The following is an 18725-nucleotide window of genomic DNA, read 5'->3' as shown; positions in this document are numbered from 1 at the left end:
GGAAACTCAAATTGCACCCCATATTTTTTGGGTTATGGGCCCAGAAGGGGTCCCAGTTTAGACCCAGTGAGGTCTCAGAAGAGGTTCCAAATTATTTTTAAACTGCTTTTCCTGAAGATACTAACTTCAAGAAATATTTTCCTACTCAAACAATAGAAAATGGCTTTAACTAATCCTAATTGAACAATGATATCTGAAATAGAACAAATTATAAAGCGTCGCCATGGAAAATGCAAATGTATCTGACCACTATGGGAGTATTTAAAACAATAAATGGGCAGAGACCCACAAAAGCAGGAAAACATAAACATTAGTTTGATGAAGATGCAGAGAAAGCAGCAGCTTATATGCTTGTCTGTAGGTCCCAACATTGCTTACCATATTCAAGGTTTAACTGAAGCAAAACAAATATGGGACAAACTAAAGAAAGTATTTAATTCCCCAAGTACTTCTAATCAAATAGCTTTCAGCTGGCTGCAGTGTGAAAGTGATTTGCTCAGTCACTTTCACTTGGGTCATAGATGGGATAAGGATGGGAGAGCGATCCCATCCCTATCCCGTCCTCCATGTGATAATCTCCAATGCCCCATTGCTGATGTTGTAATAAGCTACAGTAGCTAGATCAGTTGGTTTCTGCACATGGAATTGGAAGGAGGGAGGAAGGTGTCCTTTACCTCTGAGGCATATCTTGGGATTTCCCTCATATGATAATGCTGGCTTCTTGTAGTTTTATGGTGCTTTAAGGACCTACCAAGCTGATTTCATTTGACAGTGTGGCAGGTCAGAAAAATAACTAGGTGTATTATGAATAATGATGATTCTTTCATTCTGGCTTCAGTTCAGTGAAGCCAGCATATAGCCATCTGTAGAGAATCTAAAGGATGGGATTTTGCAGACAGCGTGGTTTCTCAGCAGGCCTGAATCCTCTCTGTGTAGAGATAAATTCCTGACTGTAGCATTAGTTGCTTTAGTGAACTGTGTCACTCTGAAAGTCATTGGAACATCCTGTCACTGGTTTGCTTCATTAACAGCCATTTCTACCTATACCTGACAGAGATTTTTTTTAAAAAAGTATAAAAAATGTACTTCTCTGAGTCTCTGAGACAATAGCCATTTTGCTCACACAACTGCCTCTTTTATGGTCATTCCAGCTAGTCATAGGGATGGAAAGAATATTTGAAAATATTTAAGTCCCAATTCTGGGAAAAGAGTGGTATACAAATAATAATAATAATAATAATAATAATAATAATAATAATAATAATTGAAAAATATTTGCAATTGAGTGCCATTAGGCATTTAGATTTCTTTTGGACAGCATTACACCCAAAATTACCAAATTCCTGTAACTATTTTCTCAAAATGCCCTTTCCACTCTAATGGCATCCAGCTTGTGTCTACACTAACTGGTTTCCCCCATCCTCTCATTGCCCTGTCTTCATAACAGAGGACGAAAGCCCAATCCATCTATAAGGATGTCTATATATTTGAAGGACAATTCTATAGTCAATCTAGGTGCCTTGTTTATGACCTCAGAGGAAGTGACTCATATCAATGGCGGTGAGTGTCTCAAAGTGATGCACATGTAGACAGTCATCCGGCATTGCTCATATGTGCCCAGGGAAAGGGGGAATTTGGTGGCCCTTTCAGGGCCAGAATACTCTGAAAACAGTCTGGAGTATTTTGGCCAGTATGGACCCACCCAATAATACTGGAGTACCAGAGCAACATGATACAACTTTGTCTTGAACTGTACTAATGTTACCTGCAAATGGGGGAATCATATGTCTGAATTAGATAACTGTTATTTCCTCCTGTGCATATTCATTTCAGCTCATGGTTACATTCATTTTAAACATGACAAAATGTTAAAATTGATATATATTGTGCACATTTCTAGTATATACTTTTTTGTATTCTCTCTCTCTCACTCTGTGTGTGTGTGTGTGTGTGTGTGTCTGTGTCTGTGTGTTTGTTTCTCCCCCAATATGATGCATCAGTTTTCTCAATCTGCATGTCTTCATGAAGTGTTATAGTCATAAATCAGTTTGGAAAAATGTAGATTTTAGGTGTGTCTGTGTCTGCTAGTTCATTTTTAGCTTTACTATGTTCAAATTTGGTAAATTTGAACAGTAAGTTATATTTGGTAATTTTTTCTTCCATCTTTACCATCATATCATAAAACCATTTCTGTATGAGGAACAATATAGATGAGAGGAGGTAAAACACTTCCTGACATTTTAGGATTCTGTTTCCTGATACATTCCACCCATCCTGGGGGACTGTTTAAAGGTGAAATTCTGACACCTACAATCTGAACAGGAACAATCCAAGAAAAACTCCTCCATGTGATACTTCTGTATGTGTAGATCAGTTCATGAAGGAATAATATGAGGAGGGTATCCAGAGAATGGAAAAGATAATAATAACAATGATTTTTAAAAAGGTATCTGTTGTAAAAATAAACAAAGGCTTTGTTTTCTATAATCAGTGAATGAATGATATATAGGTATAAAATATTACTAAAATGTTGAGGAAAGACTGTCATATTTTAATAACCTAGGTGACAAAGCTTCCCAGTCTTTTTCTTAAGAAACTACCTTGCTGACTAGAAGCCCTGCTGTTCTTGGGCTTACTTATTCCCAGGAATTTGTTGAGAAATAAATGATAATTTCGCTTTTCAAGAGATTTTAAAATATGCTTTGAGTCTCCCCAAAACAAACATTTTAAAACAAAATTATGGAACCTCTTTTGGAAAAATTATATTAATATATTTCTTTTTCCATGTGATTTCATAGAACTACAGCCCCTCTTGGGGGTGCAGAAGTAAACCTGAGCACATTTTTCCAGGCTGACATCACTGTTTCACTCACACTTTCACATCCTGCATTAAACCTCCTGCATGCACATCAACAAGACAGGACTGTAAAAAGAGTGTAACTGGGGAACAGGGGTCTTTTTTGGTGATATTTGATAGGAGCAATTGTGTGCACTGCTGTTTTAGAGTAACTGTGGCTATACTCTACTATGTCAACAAAAGTCACTTTTGCCATATGGAAACCTAATTATGTCAGGATGATCTGTTCCAAAACACTTTGGAGAAATTCAAGTCATTTAAAAAAATGTTTTAAAAAAGCATTTGAGAATCAAACCTTTCTTAAATAACAGTATTCATATTTCAGAGTTAGAACTTACAGTTAACAGATCTGAGAATAATAAAAAGGACTTTCTTAGTTATTTTTAGGTGGTTGAAAATTTATTAGGTGAGAAGAAAATAGAGATATTTCCCTGCAGTCCTTCAGTATAAATTTAATCTTACTTTTCTTTAAGGCAGTGAGAAAAAAAAATCTGGTTCTATTGATATAAATGGCAACTTTCTCTCCAGGTTTCCTCTATCTCCTTCAGTGCAAAACTATATATTTGAGCCAAATTATACATAATGGCAATTTAGAATAATGCATATAGAATCATAGATTCATAAAATCATAGAGTTGGAAGGGACCTCAAGGGTGATCTAGTCCAACACTCTGTCATGGAGAAATATGCAAATAAAGTACTCCTGAAAGATGGCCACTCAAGGATACAATGGGGCACCGGGCACCTAACAAATATATATTTTTAATTTTAATGTAATCAGTGCTGTGTACCCCCCTCCCCCCAGAATCTAGTGCAAATTGATGAGACACATGCAGGAAATACCAGTTTCCTGGAAAATCGACACCAAAGTGCAAGGGCTTTTTAAAATCCACATTAAGGTCTTAAACTCTGTGTTTGCTGCTGATTGGGCCCTGCATCAGTGTCCTGAATGTGCCAGATTTGGGGAAAATGTCACATGTCATGTGTCCTGATTGGCACAGATTCAAGACAAATTCATTTTTTCACCCTCTTGTAGACTTGGCCTGAGCTAAATATGCCAATTCCCTAATTCATCCCTCATAAGGCTTAGTTTCAAGACAATTATTCAGCTAGAAGGCCCTCATCTGAACACATTCCAGCTTCTCCAAATCCCTCGTGAACCTCTTGAATAAGTTCTGCAACATTGATGGGAATCCCTTTTGTATGAGTTCCATTAAGGTGAAGTGGAAACACATGAAGAACTGGTCCCACCATGCATTTCAATAGGTTCTTCACCAGATGATCCTAAAGGATTTTTTAATAGGTTTGTTTTACACTAGGATTTTTTAAACTGCTGCTGAGGTATTGGATTTCATCAAACACCTTAGAAAGTTAATTCAACTAGTGGCCTTACAGGGGGGCTGGCAGACTGCTGTGTTACCCAAAATATTCTTTTAATGCCTATTTGCAGGAGCCCTGGTGCTGCAATGGTTAAATGCCTGTACTGCATTCACTCACTCACAAACCATAAGGTTGCGAGTTCAATACCAGCAAAAGGACTCAAGCTTGACTCAGGCTTGCATCCTTCCAAGGTCTCTAAAATGAGTACCCAGTTTGTTGGGGGCAATTAGCTTACACTTTGGCCTGTTACAGACTGCCAAAATAAAGCTGCTTCGGGTCTCTTTGGAGGTATGCTATTTAAATGATGCATGCATCCTAAGAATCCAGAAGCTGCACCAAAGCTGCACTCCAGTGCTTAGGAATGGAGTGTGGCTTTGGCGCGACCTCCGGACATTTAGGACCCATGCATCATTTAAATAGCATACCTCCAAAGAGACCCGAAGCAGCTTTATTTTGGCAGTCTGTAACAGGCCATTGTAAACCGCTTAGGGAGTGCTTAAGTGCACTGATAAGCGGTATAGAAATGTACTTGCTATTGCTATTGCTATTTCCATACTCCCATTCACCCAAGGCCCTGCTTCTTCTGCTCACTTAGTGGCTTCCTTCTAAATCTTGTTTCAAGGATAGTGATTTTATATTTCAGCTTTTTTTTGTTCTTGCAGTCACAGTGTTCTTAAACTGATCTTTTTAGTGCCTGTAACTGGGCAAGATCTTTAATTCCTTACATTTCTTCATGGTCTGGGGAATTAAGCATTTTAAAAATTTTTTACCACAAATGTGATCTGAAATAATATGAAATGTTACAAAATGTGTGAGAAGCGATGAAGAGGAAACAAATAATTAAAGCCTTTCCTGAAGTAATAGGAACCAGCAAAGTAATGGGTCAGTTGGGGTGTACTGTATCTGTATAATGGAACAGGAAACGATTAAACAGCTGAAAAACAGAACAAGGATAAGAGCAAACTTCACACTGGACAGGTTACTGTAGTAACTGCATTTCTTTTTTTCTTTGCTTTTTTAAAAATCACAGATCAGCTCTGATAAATGGCAGAAGGACAGTGAAAGCACTAAAATACTATAGCTTTTAAATGATTTTTTAAAAAAAAGTTTTAAGAAATTACCTTCTTTGTAGAGGAAATGGTTGATATTAATGCAAGCTGAATTGCATCCTAAAGCAGAACAAATTGTGGAGCTTATGGGTGTCCATGGAGATACTGTTCTGTTGGGGTATGTGTGTAAGAGAGAGATTGAAAGCTCTACTCCATGTGCCATACAATGTAACCTCAAAAAATAAGGTATCCTGGTTAGAGATTCCTAGCAGATTTAAAGTCACTGGGAATCATGATGGGACAAGATGGCTCACAAAACATAGTCTGTGTGGTTGTGTGTAGACAGGTGCGTTGGAAACAAAATTAGCATTCCCTTACTCAAATATCGCAGTTATAGTAGGTAACCAGCTTTCAAGCTCTTTAAAGCACACCAGAGTTGTCATTCACAAGGAATTTATTTCCACACCATTAGTGTGGTCAAGTCCTTGTCTTAAGTATGGGTACTTTCTGTTGGACCAAAAAGACAAATTAGCGATTCTGTTGGTGTACCAGGTACACTTGTCCCTCCACATTTGCTGGGGTTAGGGGCACAGGACACCTGTGAATGTGGAAAAACTGCAAATAATAAAAACACTATGTTTTTACCTGAGAGAACACACCTCTAGGAATCCCTAGGTCCTCCAGTGCGACTCTGTGGTCAACATCTTCCAGACATTGACCATAGAATTGCACTGGAGGAGCTACAAATGCCTAGTGGAGTGTTCTCTCAATGAATCTCTAGGTCTTTCAGTGCGACTTTTGGTTAAAGTTGACTATAGGGTTGTGCTGGAGGACTTAGATATTCCTGGAGAGAACATAGTAATAAAATATCTGAATAATCAAATCCACAAAAGTAAAAACTGCAAATGTGGAAAAACAAGTGTATTCTACTGCCTAAAGTGATTTCACTTTCTTGTATGGAAATCTCAGATAATTTCAACATTCAATCATTGATGATGCCTGAGAGGGCTTGGCTTGGGGCTTCATGGCCACCATGACAATCAGCATGTATAATTCTAATCTCACAATTTCAAGTGTGAGAATGAAAGTTTGAAGTGTGTGACCATGTCGATTTGGTCACAAATGTTCTCTTTGAAATCTAGATTGATGGTGGCCCTTTCCCACTATAGTGGAGATGAGCTTATTAAAATCATCAATACAAGAAATTTTCTGGAATCCAAGCAGTTGTTGAGTGTTCTTGGTGAGATTTCAGTCAGCATGCCTGTTGTTCTTGTTGAGACCATTGCATCCTTGGAGTATGGAGATAAAATGGCCTTTCCTGGTTTTCCAAAATAAGCTGTCCAGAAATTAATTCTGTGGTTGTCATGATCCAGAGGTAACTCGGAAAAGACTAGAGGCTGATAAATGACTAGCACCAACAAAGAGACACCAGACCAAATCAGCCACCCCTTGCACTTTATGGGTTGATGTGGCCGTTTGATATTGTGCTTCTACTGTTACCTACAGGATGAGTGACACTGGGGGATTTTGCTCATGAAATATATCCTAGTATTGTTTTGTTTTAAAAATGGAATCTTTGATTAATATATACTTCTGGAGGGACATCTTCTGAGGATGATTCTCAGATTGTGGTTTTCACTGAAACACATGAAATGCATCAGTGGATTATGATGAGCTGGAACTCATCTTCCTCTTCCAGCCTATTAAAAACAAAATCAGATTAATAATGCTTAAATTAATTTTCTTCATATTTACATTCCACTTACCTCAAATTTGTTTGTTTGTAAACATTATGAAAAATAAAAATTAAAAACACTTGGAAAAATTATTTCTCACGATGCTGCTGTCATCTGGTACACACTTGTTCCAACTTCTGTATGGCTGCTCCAAGCAATGAGTAACTTATGTGGTTTGGCTGTCACTGTATGGTGTGTCTACCATCTGGCTTGCTGGTGACAAAGTGGCAAAATATGTGGATAGAGGGAAGGGGAACACAGCCATGTTGCAATGTGGCACTTCACATACAATGGCTTGTCATGTGGTTTGTTAACATTGTGGCCTGAATTTGTTTAGCCTGATGTACCTCCAGCAGCACCCTCTCTGTTTTCCAAACAATAGTGTCACTACAAGTGATCCTTTCAGTTGGGATGGCAGGTCAGCTCTAATTACTTTGCCAGTAGCAACAGTGAGATGAAACATTCTCAGCCCCATGATATTTGGATTTTCTTCTTCCTCAGAGTTTTGTGATACTTCCAAGAATGAGTAGGGAATGCTTATGCCTTCCTTCCCCCACAAGCAATCTGCATCTGGACATACAGCTGCATGCTTCTGCAGACATCATCTGTGCTTCCTGGTGCTTGGCTGAAATAAAATCTTAAATTTAATGTACAGCTCCAGAACAGAAATACATACTCAATAAATCACCAGAATTGCCAAGCTACATAATATAACTCTTATATTTAGTCTCACTTACTCAGGGATGTGAAAAAATTCATTGTATAGAGCACTATCACCCTATTTCTGTATGTACATGTGCTTTTCAATTTTTATTTTGTTTTGTTGCTGTATCTAAATGTTAGTACTGCATAAAAAATGCAGAATTTGCTAGTGTTAAGGCATAATGAAACAAATGTATGTTAATCTCCAGCCCTTCAGTAAGCTTTGGGAGTAAAGATGTTTGGGAGTTTTGGAATAAAAGTCAAGTAAGAACTCTTTATGTTGTGGGAATGGAAGTCTGCTTAGAGCCATTGGATCCGAATACTCATATATTCTTAGACAGTGTGAATAGCAAAAGTGTTACCATTGTCCAAGAAATTAACCATCCCATATGTATTTAAAATCAGATTTGTTTATATTACAGATGATGCCAGTGAGAAAAATCCCCTGTAAAGCCAATGCACCATCTGGATCTTTTTTTGCACGGGACAATACTGCTAATTTCTTATCCTGGTGCAGAGATGTGGGAGTGGATGATACTTGTCTGTTTGAGTCGGAAGGTTTGGGTATGTATCAGTTCTTACATATTACGGTTTGCATTAAGCTGTATTAAAGTGTCAGCAGAATCAAATCTATGCCAAGATCATGGTAATTGCTTCGACAAGCAAAATTATTATTATGCAGCTTGCTTGCTTTGGTTTTAGAACAATGACAACTTTTATTTATTTAAACATAAAATAAATATCAATTAGTTGTTATCTGCCAACATCAACTTGGAAATATGGGGCGAAGCAGACCAGCAGCTTGGAGCAGTCTCTGGCCGCTCTAGCCCTGATCAGCCAGGGACCACATCAACCAGACATCTCACTCAGAAAGCTGGCTGTTGCCACTGTTCCAAATGGGCCACTGGCAAGGAGCAGCTTTCAGCTTCTCCTTTTGCCAAAAGCCTTGGGCTGCCTTACGAGGTCTCAGAGCAAACTCCAGCCGTATCGGGGCAGTAGTGTCACTAGGGGAGTTTGGGGCATGTGGACCACACCAGGTGACACCATTGAAAGGGAGTGACACCACAGAAGGATTGACATCTGGTGAGCACCCCCACCTCTCTGCCATGTGCACCCCATCCCTGTCCTATGAGAATCCATTACCCCCATCCCTGCCCCGCACTGCTTTACTCTGAAGTAAAGCCACACAGGACAGGCAGTTGGGAAAGGGCCCATTTGGCTCCACCACAAAGCCCCGCCCACTCACCAGGGATGCTGCTGCATCGGGGGGGGGGGGGGGATCATTTGCACACCACTCCTCCAAAGCAGCTGGAAGCTGCACTTTTTGGCCTGTCTGTTTTGGACCTTAAGTCAACCTTATGAATGAGAGACTACCAAGATCTATGGTTATCAGTTGCCTTGCTCAGGTCTTGCAAACTCAGGGCCATGGTTTCCTTGATTGAATCAATCCAACTGTATGTACTCTTCCACTTTTCCTACTGCCTTCTTGTTTATTATCTTGCCCAGTAAGTCACAATGTCTCATGATATTCCCCAAACTGTGATAGTGTCAGTTTAGTTATCTATGCTTCTAGTAAAAGTTCCAGCTTAATTTGTTCTCGTACCCCTTCATTTGTCTTTTTAAAAGTCCATGTAGAAATAGTTTAATGCACACTTACTGGGGAATATGTTCCATTAAACAAAAAGTAGTGGATAAAAGTTCATGCTGCAGATCAATAAGAACTGCATAGCACAGTTCTAAAACTATGAGTTTAAAGTAGTGAATCATTTGACAAAATGCTGCTCCATATAAATAAATCTTTTTTCTCATGAAAAATTTTTTTGGGGAGAAGTAATTTAACCCAACATCCTCCTTTATATATGTAATTTTGAAAGGGCAGAGAACATTACCACTTGCTTTTCTGAATGCTTTGAAGCAGAGATCAAGTTTCTGTAAAAAACCCCACTAGGGTGCAAGGGATAGCAATAATTGGCTGATCTGGGTATGTGCCTCTGTAGTAGTTTTCTTTGTTTCCCAAGCTACCAGGCATTCCAGCATGTTCAGTGTTTCTATATTCCCTAGTAGGTCAGTACCTTTTGCTATACACTTTGTATCGGTGGGCTGGCAAACTGTGACTTTGACTGGCCACAGATCGCTATAACCCATATCATTCAATGGTGGTGCATGCATGTGTCTGTGCATGTCACCACCACTGAATAATATGGGGTGTGATGGTCTGCATTTTTTGCCATCCACCCAGGGAAGAGGGGGGCAAAACAAACCATCACAGTTGGGAAAAGTCAATTGTATTGTTCTATTTAATCTGTTAATTAAAACGAAACACATATGGGCTGATCAGTCCTTTGGTAGAGACTACAAGAAGAACAGTGAGAGAGGAAGATACTGTATAATGAAGAGATTTCAGGCCTCATCCTGAAATATGTCTTACCTTTAGGGAGCACAGCAGGCCAAAGACATTTTGCTGTCTGACCTTGAAGAGTAAAGGCATACCTCCAGTGAGGATGGAGACAAATTTAATCCAAGCTTGGTATTTGTGGCATCTTAGGCAGAAAATGCTTCTCCTTGGAAGCAAAAATATAGTAATAACAAACCCTTCCCACAGCCAAGGCTAATTCAGTTGTGTCTGCACAGTTACTCTTATGGCAGTTCCTCCTAGGAATGGGAATACTATTTGGAAATATATATATATTGAAAATGTGTTTCTCAAGTTAAGAAATCCTGATGAGAAGAATCCTTGACTGATGAGAATTTGTACAATTTGAGATTTATTCTACACAACATTTAAATGCACTTTTATGTTCTGAAAATAGCATTTTCTATGTAGAAAATAATACTTATGCAAAGAAATATTATTTTCTGCACATAATTTTGTTTAATCTTGCTTTAGCGTTTATATTTTGTGGATTTTAGCAATACCTTTTTAAATTGCTATCAGCTAGTTTTAGTTTTTTGCACAAAAATGTCATGTATGAATTTGCACATAAGTCTTGAACTGCAAATAATCTTTGAAATCTGCATATTTTTGAAGTCTTTTTGTAGTGAGGAGTAAGTGTTTAAAATTACTCATTGCTTCCTTTGAGAAGAAAATTAGCAAAGAATTGCATCCCCAGTCCTTCCTGGATAGTTAAGAGAGTAAAATACCTAGCCAGATGTTCTTAAGAACTGAAAAACTTGATGCTGACACTGTGATTTTGCTTTGTATCTTTCTCCCCATTATGAACCAACATGGCTAACTTCATTTGTCATTTGTATATCCCCGTGATCATAACCCAGTTTAACTCTTTCACAGGGACTTTCTCTTAGGGTTTCTACAGCTATTAATAAATAAATATTATATAATCATAAAAATGAGTAATGGTAGAAGTGAAGGATAGAGCAAGGATATTATGAGATTATCTCACAAATAAATGTGCAAGGAAAAGGACACCGAAACAGAAGAAAAACAGATCAGTTGCAACCTAGATAACAGTTACACACATTCAAAAGCTTTTTGAATAGTGGAAAACAGAAGCCTCTTGATGGTAGCACAGTGGGTTCATTTAGTGCTCCAAAAGACTTGTCTTCCATCACAACAGCTTTTCAGTTTTATCTGCATTGTGGTTCCAAGGAAACAATTGATTCTCTTCATCTTCAGCTGAAATGCAATCTTGAAGCAAAAGGCTGTCCTAAATTTTGTATCAAAAGAGATTTTTCATAAATATGAAAAGAGAAAAAATATTCTCAAGATGATGATTTTGCTAAAATAGTTGTTTCTTGATACACAGATGGTCCGGATACCAGCTCTCCCCCCCTGCCCCCAATGCTAGTAGCTAAGGTTAAAGGGCACCACTGCTTCAGTAAAGGAGACAAGAACAGCTTGGAGTCATTTGAATTTAGTGTTTGTGAACAATACTACCTAGGCCTGATTCTTCTTCTATTTTTCCTTCCTTGAATTGACAGACTCCCCTACAGCATTTGGTATATATGTTTGCTGCATACCAAATGCAAAGATTTCTTCCTCTCATCACAAAATTTTAAAAAATACAAAAATTGGGACTGTTTTCCCAGACACTAGAGGAGGAGGAAGAGTAGTACAAAATCAACTGTGATGCCAGCAGGTGAACCCCTAGCATTTGGCACATAAGGCCTGATTGCTACATATTTAATGCTCAGAAGTCAATATGTTGTAAGTTCAGCTAGCCCATTCTGCCTGCCATCACTAGTTCCAAAAATACAGAGTTTGGGACTGCTTTGCCCAGCTAACCTGGAAAGGAGGAAGAAGAGTGGTGCCATAATAGCTGTAAGGCCACTAGGCTAACCTCCAGCACTTGGTATGTAAGACCTGACTGTTGTATGCCAAGTGCTTAAGGGTCAGTCCTGTGAAAGTTGATGCCCACTTTCAACAAAACAAGGAATGTAGCCTTTAGGATGTCATGTATTGCCTGGGTTTCAGGACCCCAAGTATGGGACATCCTGTATAAAATGCAACACATGGTTCCCCATTTACAATGTTTTGTAATATTTTCTAGTGCAACAATCTGCCTATGAAATTTAAAGGGAAGGATGGTCCCTATAGTTAACTTTGCATTGTTTTTAGTATCTTTTGTGCAGCAGAAATTAATGAGAACACAATTAAATTCATAATACTGTATAATCTTTAGCTTAGCAAGTCAGGGCAAGCAGCTGATGGGAAACTAACCTGAAATTATTTTCTAAAATTTATTTAATTATCCTTAGACTATATGTGTCTGTAAGGAAGAAGGGTTGTTTTGATTTTTTATAAGTACTTCCCTCTTTTTTATACATCCTCACCAATCATTTGTTCAAGGGAGGTTGCATTCCACTTTGGGATATTATGCTATCTATGTGGCAGATAGCCATATTTGCAATTAGAAATTCACCTCATTTAGAAGATGTCTTTCCTGCCTACACAGGAAATACACGTGGGTGAAGGACAAAAAAATTATCAAAGACACTATTCAGTAGTGCCGTGAAATGTGTCAATGCATTACATACTTGAGATGCTGATGTTTACAATGCTTTATGAAAGGCCTCTGTATCTCTGCAACTTTACAGTTATAACAGTCTGGTGGTTGCCAGGGCAACTCAGCTTATAGTAAGGCAAATAGGTGTGAAAAATCTGTATGAATGGTTGGGGGGCATAGCAAATGTTTATTCTCTTTTTCCCCTTTAGGTCCTGTATTTGCAAAGCACCTTAGCATACCAGATTTCTCTGCTTGCCTCCTGTATATTCTTTTCTTTCAACCCATATTTAATAATACCTCTCCACTGTCATTTGGAAAACAAACTAAATACCCTAAAGGCATCAGATCTCATCTGATCTTGGAAGCTAAACACGGTCAGCCCTGCTTAGTACTTGTATGGGAGACTGCCAATGAATACCAGTTGCTGCAGGTTATATTTCAGAGGAAGAAACTGACAAAGCCACCTCTGAGTATTCCTTGCCTAAGAAAACCCCATGACAATCATGAAGTCACCATACATTGAGAGATTACTTGAAGGCACACACACACACACAGAGAAGGAAGGTAGATTGAGACCTACTGGTAGATTTCTGGATGATTCATGGAGTTTGCCAAAAGTTTAATTTTGTTTAATCTTGCTTTAGCTTTTATATTTTGTGGACTTTACCAATACCTTTTTAAATTGTTGTCAGCCAGTTTTTAATAATAATAATAATAATAATAATAATAATAATAATAATAATAATAATAATAATTTTTATTTCTATCTTCCCACCTCTCCCAATGGATCGAAGTGGGATCACAGCAAGGTTAAAATTACAAGATTAAAATTACAGCACCATTAAAACCACAGTGAAAAATAAAAACATAAAAACATAAAAAGAATCTAAAAACAGTAGCATCAATCAAGCTGGTCTCGTTCCATACTGGTGATCTTCATAGGAGGTCAGGAGGATAAGCATGGCGGAAGAGTTCTGTCTTTACCGCCTTCTTAAAGATTTCTAAAGATGTAATAAGGCGGGTCTCCTCTGGGAGTCCATTCCAAAGTCTGGGGGCAGGTATGCTAAATGCCTTTAGGGAAGTAGAAACATGTTTGGATGATGGTATCTCCAACAAATTCTTCCCACTTGTTCTAAGAGTGTGGGGCGGATTGTATAGGGAGATGCGTTCCCGTAAGTAACGTGGACCCAAGCCATGTAGGGCTTTAAAGGTAATGACCAACCCCTTGTACTGTGCCCGGAAGCTAATTGGTTGCCAGTGTAGAACTTTCAAAATGGAGGTTATATGGTCAAGTCTCGAAGAGCTAGTGACCAACCTGGCTGCTGCATTTTGCACTAGTTGAAGCTTCCGAAATTGATACAAGGGTAGCCCCATGTAGAGCGCATTGCAGAAGTCGAGACGAGAGATTACCAGAGCGTATACTACAGCTTCCAGGTTCTTTCGGTTGAGGTAGGGTCGCAGTTGACATATCAACCGAGGTTGGTACCAAACACATCTGGCTGTCGCATCCACTTGAGATGACAAATGTAGAGACAGATCCAGAAGTACTCCCAAACTGCGAACTTCATCCTTCAGGGGAAGTGGGACCCCATCAAGGATTGGTGGACAAATTTAGTCCTGATCTGGGGGAAAAGGCTGTATAGAAATAAATATTCTAATATAATAATAATAATAATAATAATAATAATAATAATGTAACTTTGGCCCAGTACAGACAGCGGAAAAGGGGCGGTCCGCAGCCACCCCTTTCCATGGAGGATTGGGGCCAGGGCAGCCATACCAGCAGCCCAGAGGCCCCAATCCGGCACTTTTCCAAGCCACGGAGAAGCGGCAAAATACCGCTTCTCTGTAGCCTGGAAAAGAGGTGTCCTTGGGGCTTCATGCCCTGGACATCCTGGGAGCCAGGGCCATGGGAGAAAGGGGCCACTCGGCCCTTTTCTCCCTGGCGTTGTTCCTGCAGCTGTTTGGGGGCTGCAGGAATGAGGCGCGCTTCCAAAAGGAGCTGTGTTTCAGAGCTCCTTCTCGTGCTCGCGCCACACTGTTTGGATGCGATGCGTGCGTGACATCATAATGGTGGCACCCGTGTACACAAGGTGCTGCCATTATTGCACCACCGGCACGTATTAGGGTTAGGGAGCGTGTACATAGTGCGTGCACCCTAACCCTAATACCGGCGCTGGTACGTCACTTGGTGGTCTGTCCCATGCTATTATTAAGAAATAAAATGCAACATTTTAATAATTTTTATTTTCACTGCTTGTTTTTTAAGGCAGTGATGGGACCTACGTGGCCCTCCAGATGTTATTGGACTGCAATTCCTAGGACACCACCATCATGGTTACTGATGAAGGATACTACAAAGTGCACACACTTCAGTAACATCTGGAGGGCCATATAATTTTCATCCCCTGTCGAACTATACAATTATAGTCCTTTAATTCCACTTTAAATGCCATGGCAACATCGTATAGAGTCCTAGGGCTTGTACTTTACCCTCTGTCAAAGAATTCTAAGTAACCATCTCTAAATTATTAATTCTGTCAGTATACATACACTTTTTCAATGCCTTAAATTTTTTATATTAATTGGTTTACTTTGACTGGATTTTTGTGCAATGGTAATGGCCACTTAGGGAGTTTCATGATACCCCCCCCCAATCTACTGATGTAATGTTCTATTTGTATATTCAGTGTATGGTACCTGGGCTACATTAGGCAACTGACCTGGGCTACAAAAATTTGGTAGGAAAAAACCCTCCAAGATTGACAGATGTATTTCATATGCATAGAATCATAGAATCATAGAGTTGGAAGAGACCGCAAGGGCCATCCAGTCCAACCCCCTGCCATGCAGGAAATCCAAATCAAAGCATCCCCAGCAGATGGCCATCTAGCCTCTGCTTAAAGACCTCCAAAGAAGGAGACTCCACTACACTCCGAGGGAGTGTGTTCCACTGTCGAACAGCCCTTACTGTCAGGAAGTTCTTCCTAATGTTGAGGTGGAATCTCTTTTCCTGTAGCTTGCATAATAATGCATGATAATGAATCATGTGAACTCTATTGTATTCCATTGAAAGTGACAATTCAATTTAAGCCCATTGCTTCTAAGAAATGGTATTTTCCTACTGGCAACACAGATGGATTTTTTTTTTTTACCAATAGGGTCAGTCAAAGTGGGCCCAAAAGTAGTCCCCTCTCCCTCTGTATTCAGAAAGGCCACTCACCTTCTGTAGTTTGTACAGGGAGCATTTTTTTTGCTGTTTTTCCCTTTGGGGGGGGTGGGGAGTGTTCCCCCCAAAAAAACCAGCATGACTTCCAGTCATTTTTAGTTTTGGAGGGGGGGAACAGTCCCTTCCAGCTTTAAATCACATGACAAGGGGAAATATACCAGAATTGTGCACCATGAACCCCAGAAGGAAAGATGTTGCCTTTTCACTTTTTTGAAAATGAGATGCTGTACAGATTTCTGAGGTCTAACAAGTGTGTGTGCTGTCTTGCACTTTGAGAGGTTCCTCACCCCTGCTTTATAAGGTCATCAGGATTACAAAGAGAGACCAAAGATTTTTCCAGGAGTAGGTTCTAGACTTCCTTCCATATTCAGGGACAACCAATTTGTATTCCAAGATCCCCCTCCCCACCTTTTTAGGGTTTTTAGCCTGAGTTTATTTTTTTGGCATAGGATATTTCAAATCACTCTTTTGCTTAATACAAGGAGTCATTACGAAGTCCTATACACTACTGTTTAGTGAATAAGAGATGAAACAGGAGACCCTTTTAATTCAAGACTTTCAAAAGCATTGAATTGCACCTTGAACATGTAAACAAGGTCAAGGTGGGAGGGAGTTCAAGTGGTATCTTGGGAAGAGCAATAATAGATACACATTTTTGTGAAGTGAGTCAGTTGTTGTTGTTGTTGTTGTTTTGCTAGTGCAATAAATGAATTACTTGAGGACTTATGTCTAAAAACAGGCAGCCAAGCATTTGCTTTTCATAATGCAAGAATAAAACACTCTTTAATTTCCATTTTGTAGAAAATATTACGGCATGTGCAATGGGATATCTGATTTTTCCTTTATTTTCTTTGAATGTGGCTATACCTTTCCAGGCTTTTGAAGTTCTTACTTGGTTTCAAAAGAGGTAGTAATTATGGCAGCAGGAAGATGAGGAACAAGGAACAGTTCAGTAAGTAGAGCTCTGTAAGCACAGAGGGCAAATGTCATCTGGCATCAGTTACCCAGACTGAAGGTGACATAGACTTTAAATGTAGACATCAGAAAGCTGAATGGGACTGACTCTTCACTCTTCCTTCCCATACCATCGCCAGGCTTCAAATGCTTCACTATGATGGTGTTTAAAACCTGGCATGTAATTGAAGGTTTTCTCTACCAACAAGTGATCCCATTGGTACATAGAATATGAAGCCAGGAGGAGGAATTCCCACTGAAGCACTGCAGATCTTGACAATGCACTAGTGCAAAAGTAAATTTGATAACTTATGTAATTTCCTATATTTGTGCATACATTCACATTTTTATGTATATCCCACCAATCTGTAATCAGTTCTAAGGATATATCCAAATATAATATATGAAGTAGTTTCAGTATGAAGTACATTTTGGTCTCTGTGCCTTTGCTGCCTCAAGTCTTAGGAATGCCTCTGGAGAGAGTACTTGATTAGAACTTGATGTATCTGACAGTCAGGAGTCTAGACTATATTGAGTAGAGAAAGCACCCTTCATTTGTAATAAAACACATCCTGCTCCTTGAAGGGAAATACACCAAGAAAGTAGGGAGACAGAAAGGGGAAGCTGATCATAATCCTACTTTGGTTAGAATGCAATTCATTCCTTAATGTGCTCCCTGGAATTAGTCCCTTTATGCTCTGGAAAACTGGCTCCCTGTTGTTCTTACCTCAACAAGAATAAGGCATATTTTACCAGAATCTAAGTATGACCATTCATTGGGTAAAAACAAAAAGGAAGAAGAGCCAGGGATGTGCACTCCACCCTGTATGCGCTATACCTGGCTGCCCATATTGATGAAAGTCTTCACTTCGCTAATGTTAAGGTATGGTTCCCTGCTGTATGGAATGTTGGAACCATTTTCACGTAAATGAAGATAACAGCTCTGTCCAGCCTTCAGGGTTCCCATTCCTGATTCTGCCTGAGTAGGATGAGACTCCGAGAAGTCATCTACATTGCCACCATCCACTGATTTGAACCCACCTTTACTAGTAATTCAGTGGGATATTGCTGAGGGAATCTTGCCTTGCACTTGCCATTTCTCTCTCTCTCTCTCTCTCTCTCTCTCTCACACACACACACACACACACTATGAGTGAAGGTATATGAAAAGGTATATGAAAGAGAAAAAGAAAAAAAGTCTTTTAAAGGAAAGCTTTATTCTAAGTAAGAAATCTACATTAACAAAAGGATGTTTCTGACATGAAAGGCACTTCAGACACATTTAGAAGAAGTTATAAATTACAGAATAATCTAGATTATATTCACCAAAGAACAGAAAAATAAAAATAATTTCTCTAATGTGACCATCAAAATACATTTTTCTATTCTACTCACAAACAGATGAATCTTTGATGTTGCTGGGACAATCTCATTTCAGACCTTCTTAATCAACACAGGAAGGTGAATATGGATGAGGCTACGGTGGAATACACATCATCAGCACTCTCTGTTCAATTCAGAAAAAGTGCCTAAAATAGGGTTCAAGTGATTGATGATGGGAGCTAGCTTTGTTTGTCTATGAGGTGATGACCCACAATTGGGTCTTCTAAAGAATTCTGAAGTCCTTTATGAGACTTGGTGTGAGTATCTTTAGTGATAAATACTCCTATATCAAGTTTGGCAAAAGTAGATACTATTTCATCTGTTTTTTTCACGTAGACATCAGTTGTTTGTATGCTTACTCTGTATGTACAGCGCTGTGTAAATTTATAGCACTTTATAAATAAGTAGCGCTTTATAAATAAGGGATAATAATAATAATAATAATAATAATAATAATAATAATAATAATAAT

At 39.0% G+C, this 18725-nt stretch overlaps 1 protein-coding gene across 5 annotated transcripts in view; it reads left to right on the top strand.

Annotated features, from left to right (window-relative positions):
- Positions 1–18725, top strand: part of GAS2 (growth arrest specific 2) — a 154168-nt gene that overhangs the window by 71670 nt on the left and 63773 nt on the right. For all 5 annotated transcript variants that reach the window (XM_042446128.1, XM_042446387.1, XM_042446214.1 and 2 more), the window contains exon 4: positions 8146–8287. In XM_042446128.1, the coding sequence (XP_042302062.1) occupies positions 8146–8287 (142 nt within the window). The remainder of the gene's footprint in view (positions 1–8145; positions 8288–18725) is intronic.

The sequence above is a fragment of the Sceloporus undulatus genome, chromosome 1 (genome assembly GCF_019175285.1).
Source record: "Sceloporus undulatus isolate JIND9_A2432 ecotype Alabama chromosome 1, SceUnd_v1.1, whole genome shotgun sequence".
NCBI lineage: Eukaryota > Metazoa > Chordata > Lepidosauria > Squamata > Phrynosomatidae > Sceloporus > Sceloporus undulatus.
Note: the sequence above shows the minus strand (reverse complement) of the source record. Positions and strands in the feature narration are given on the sequence as shown.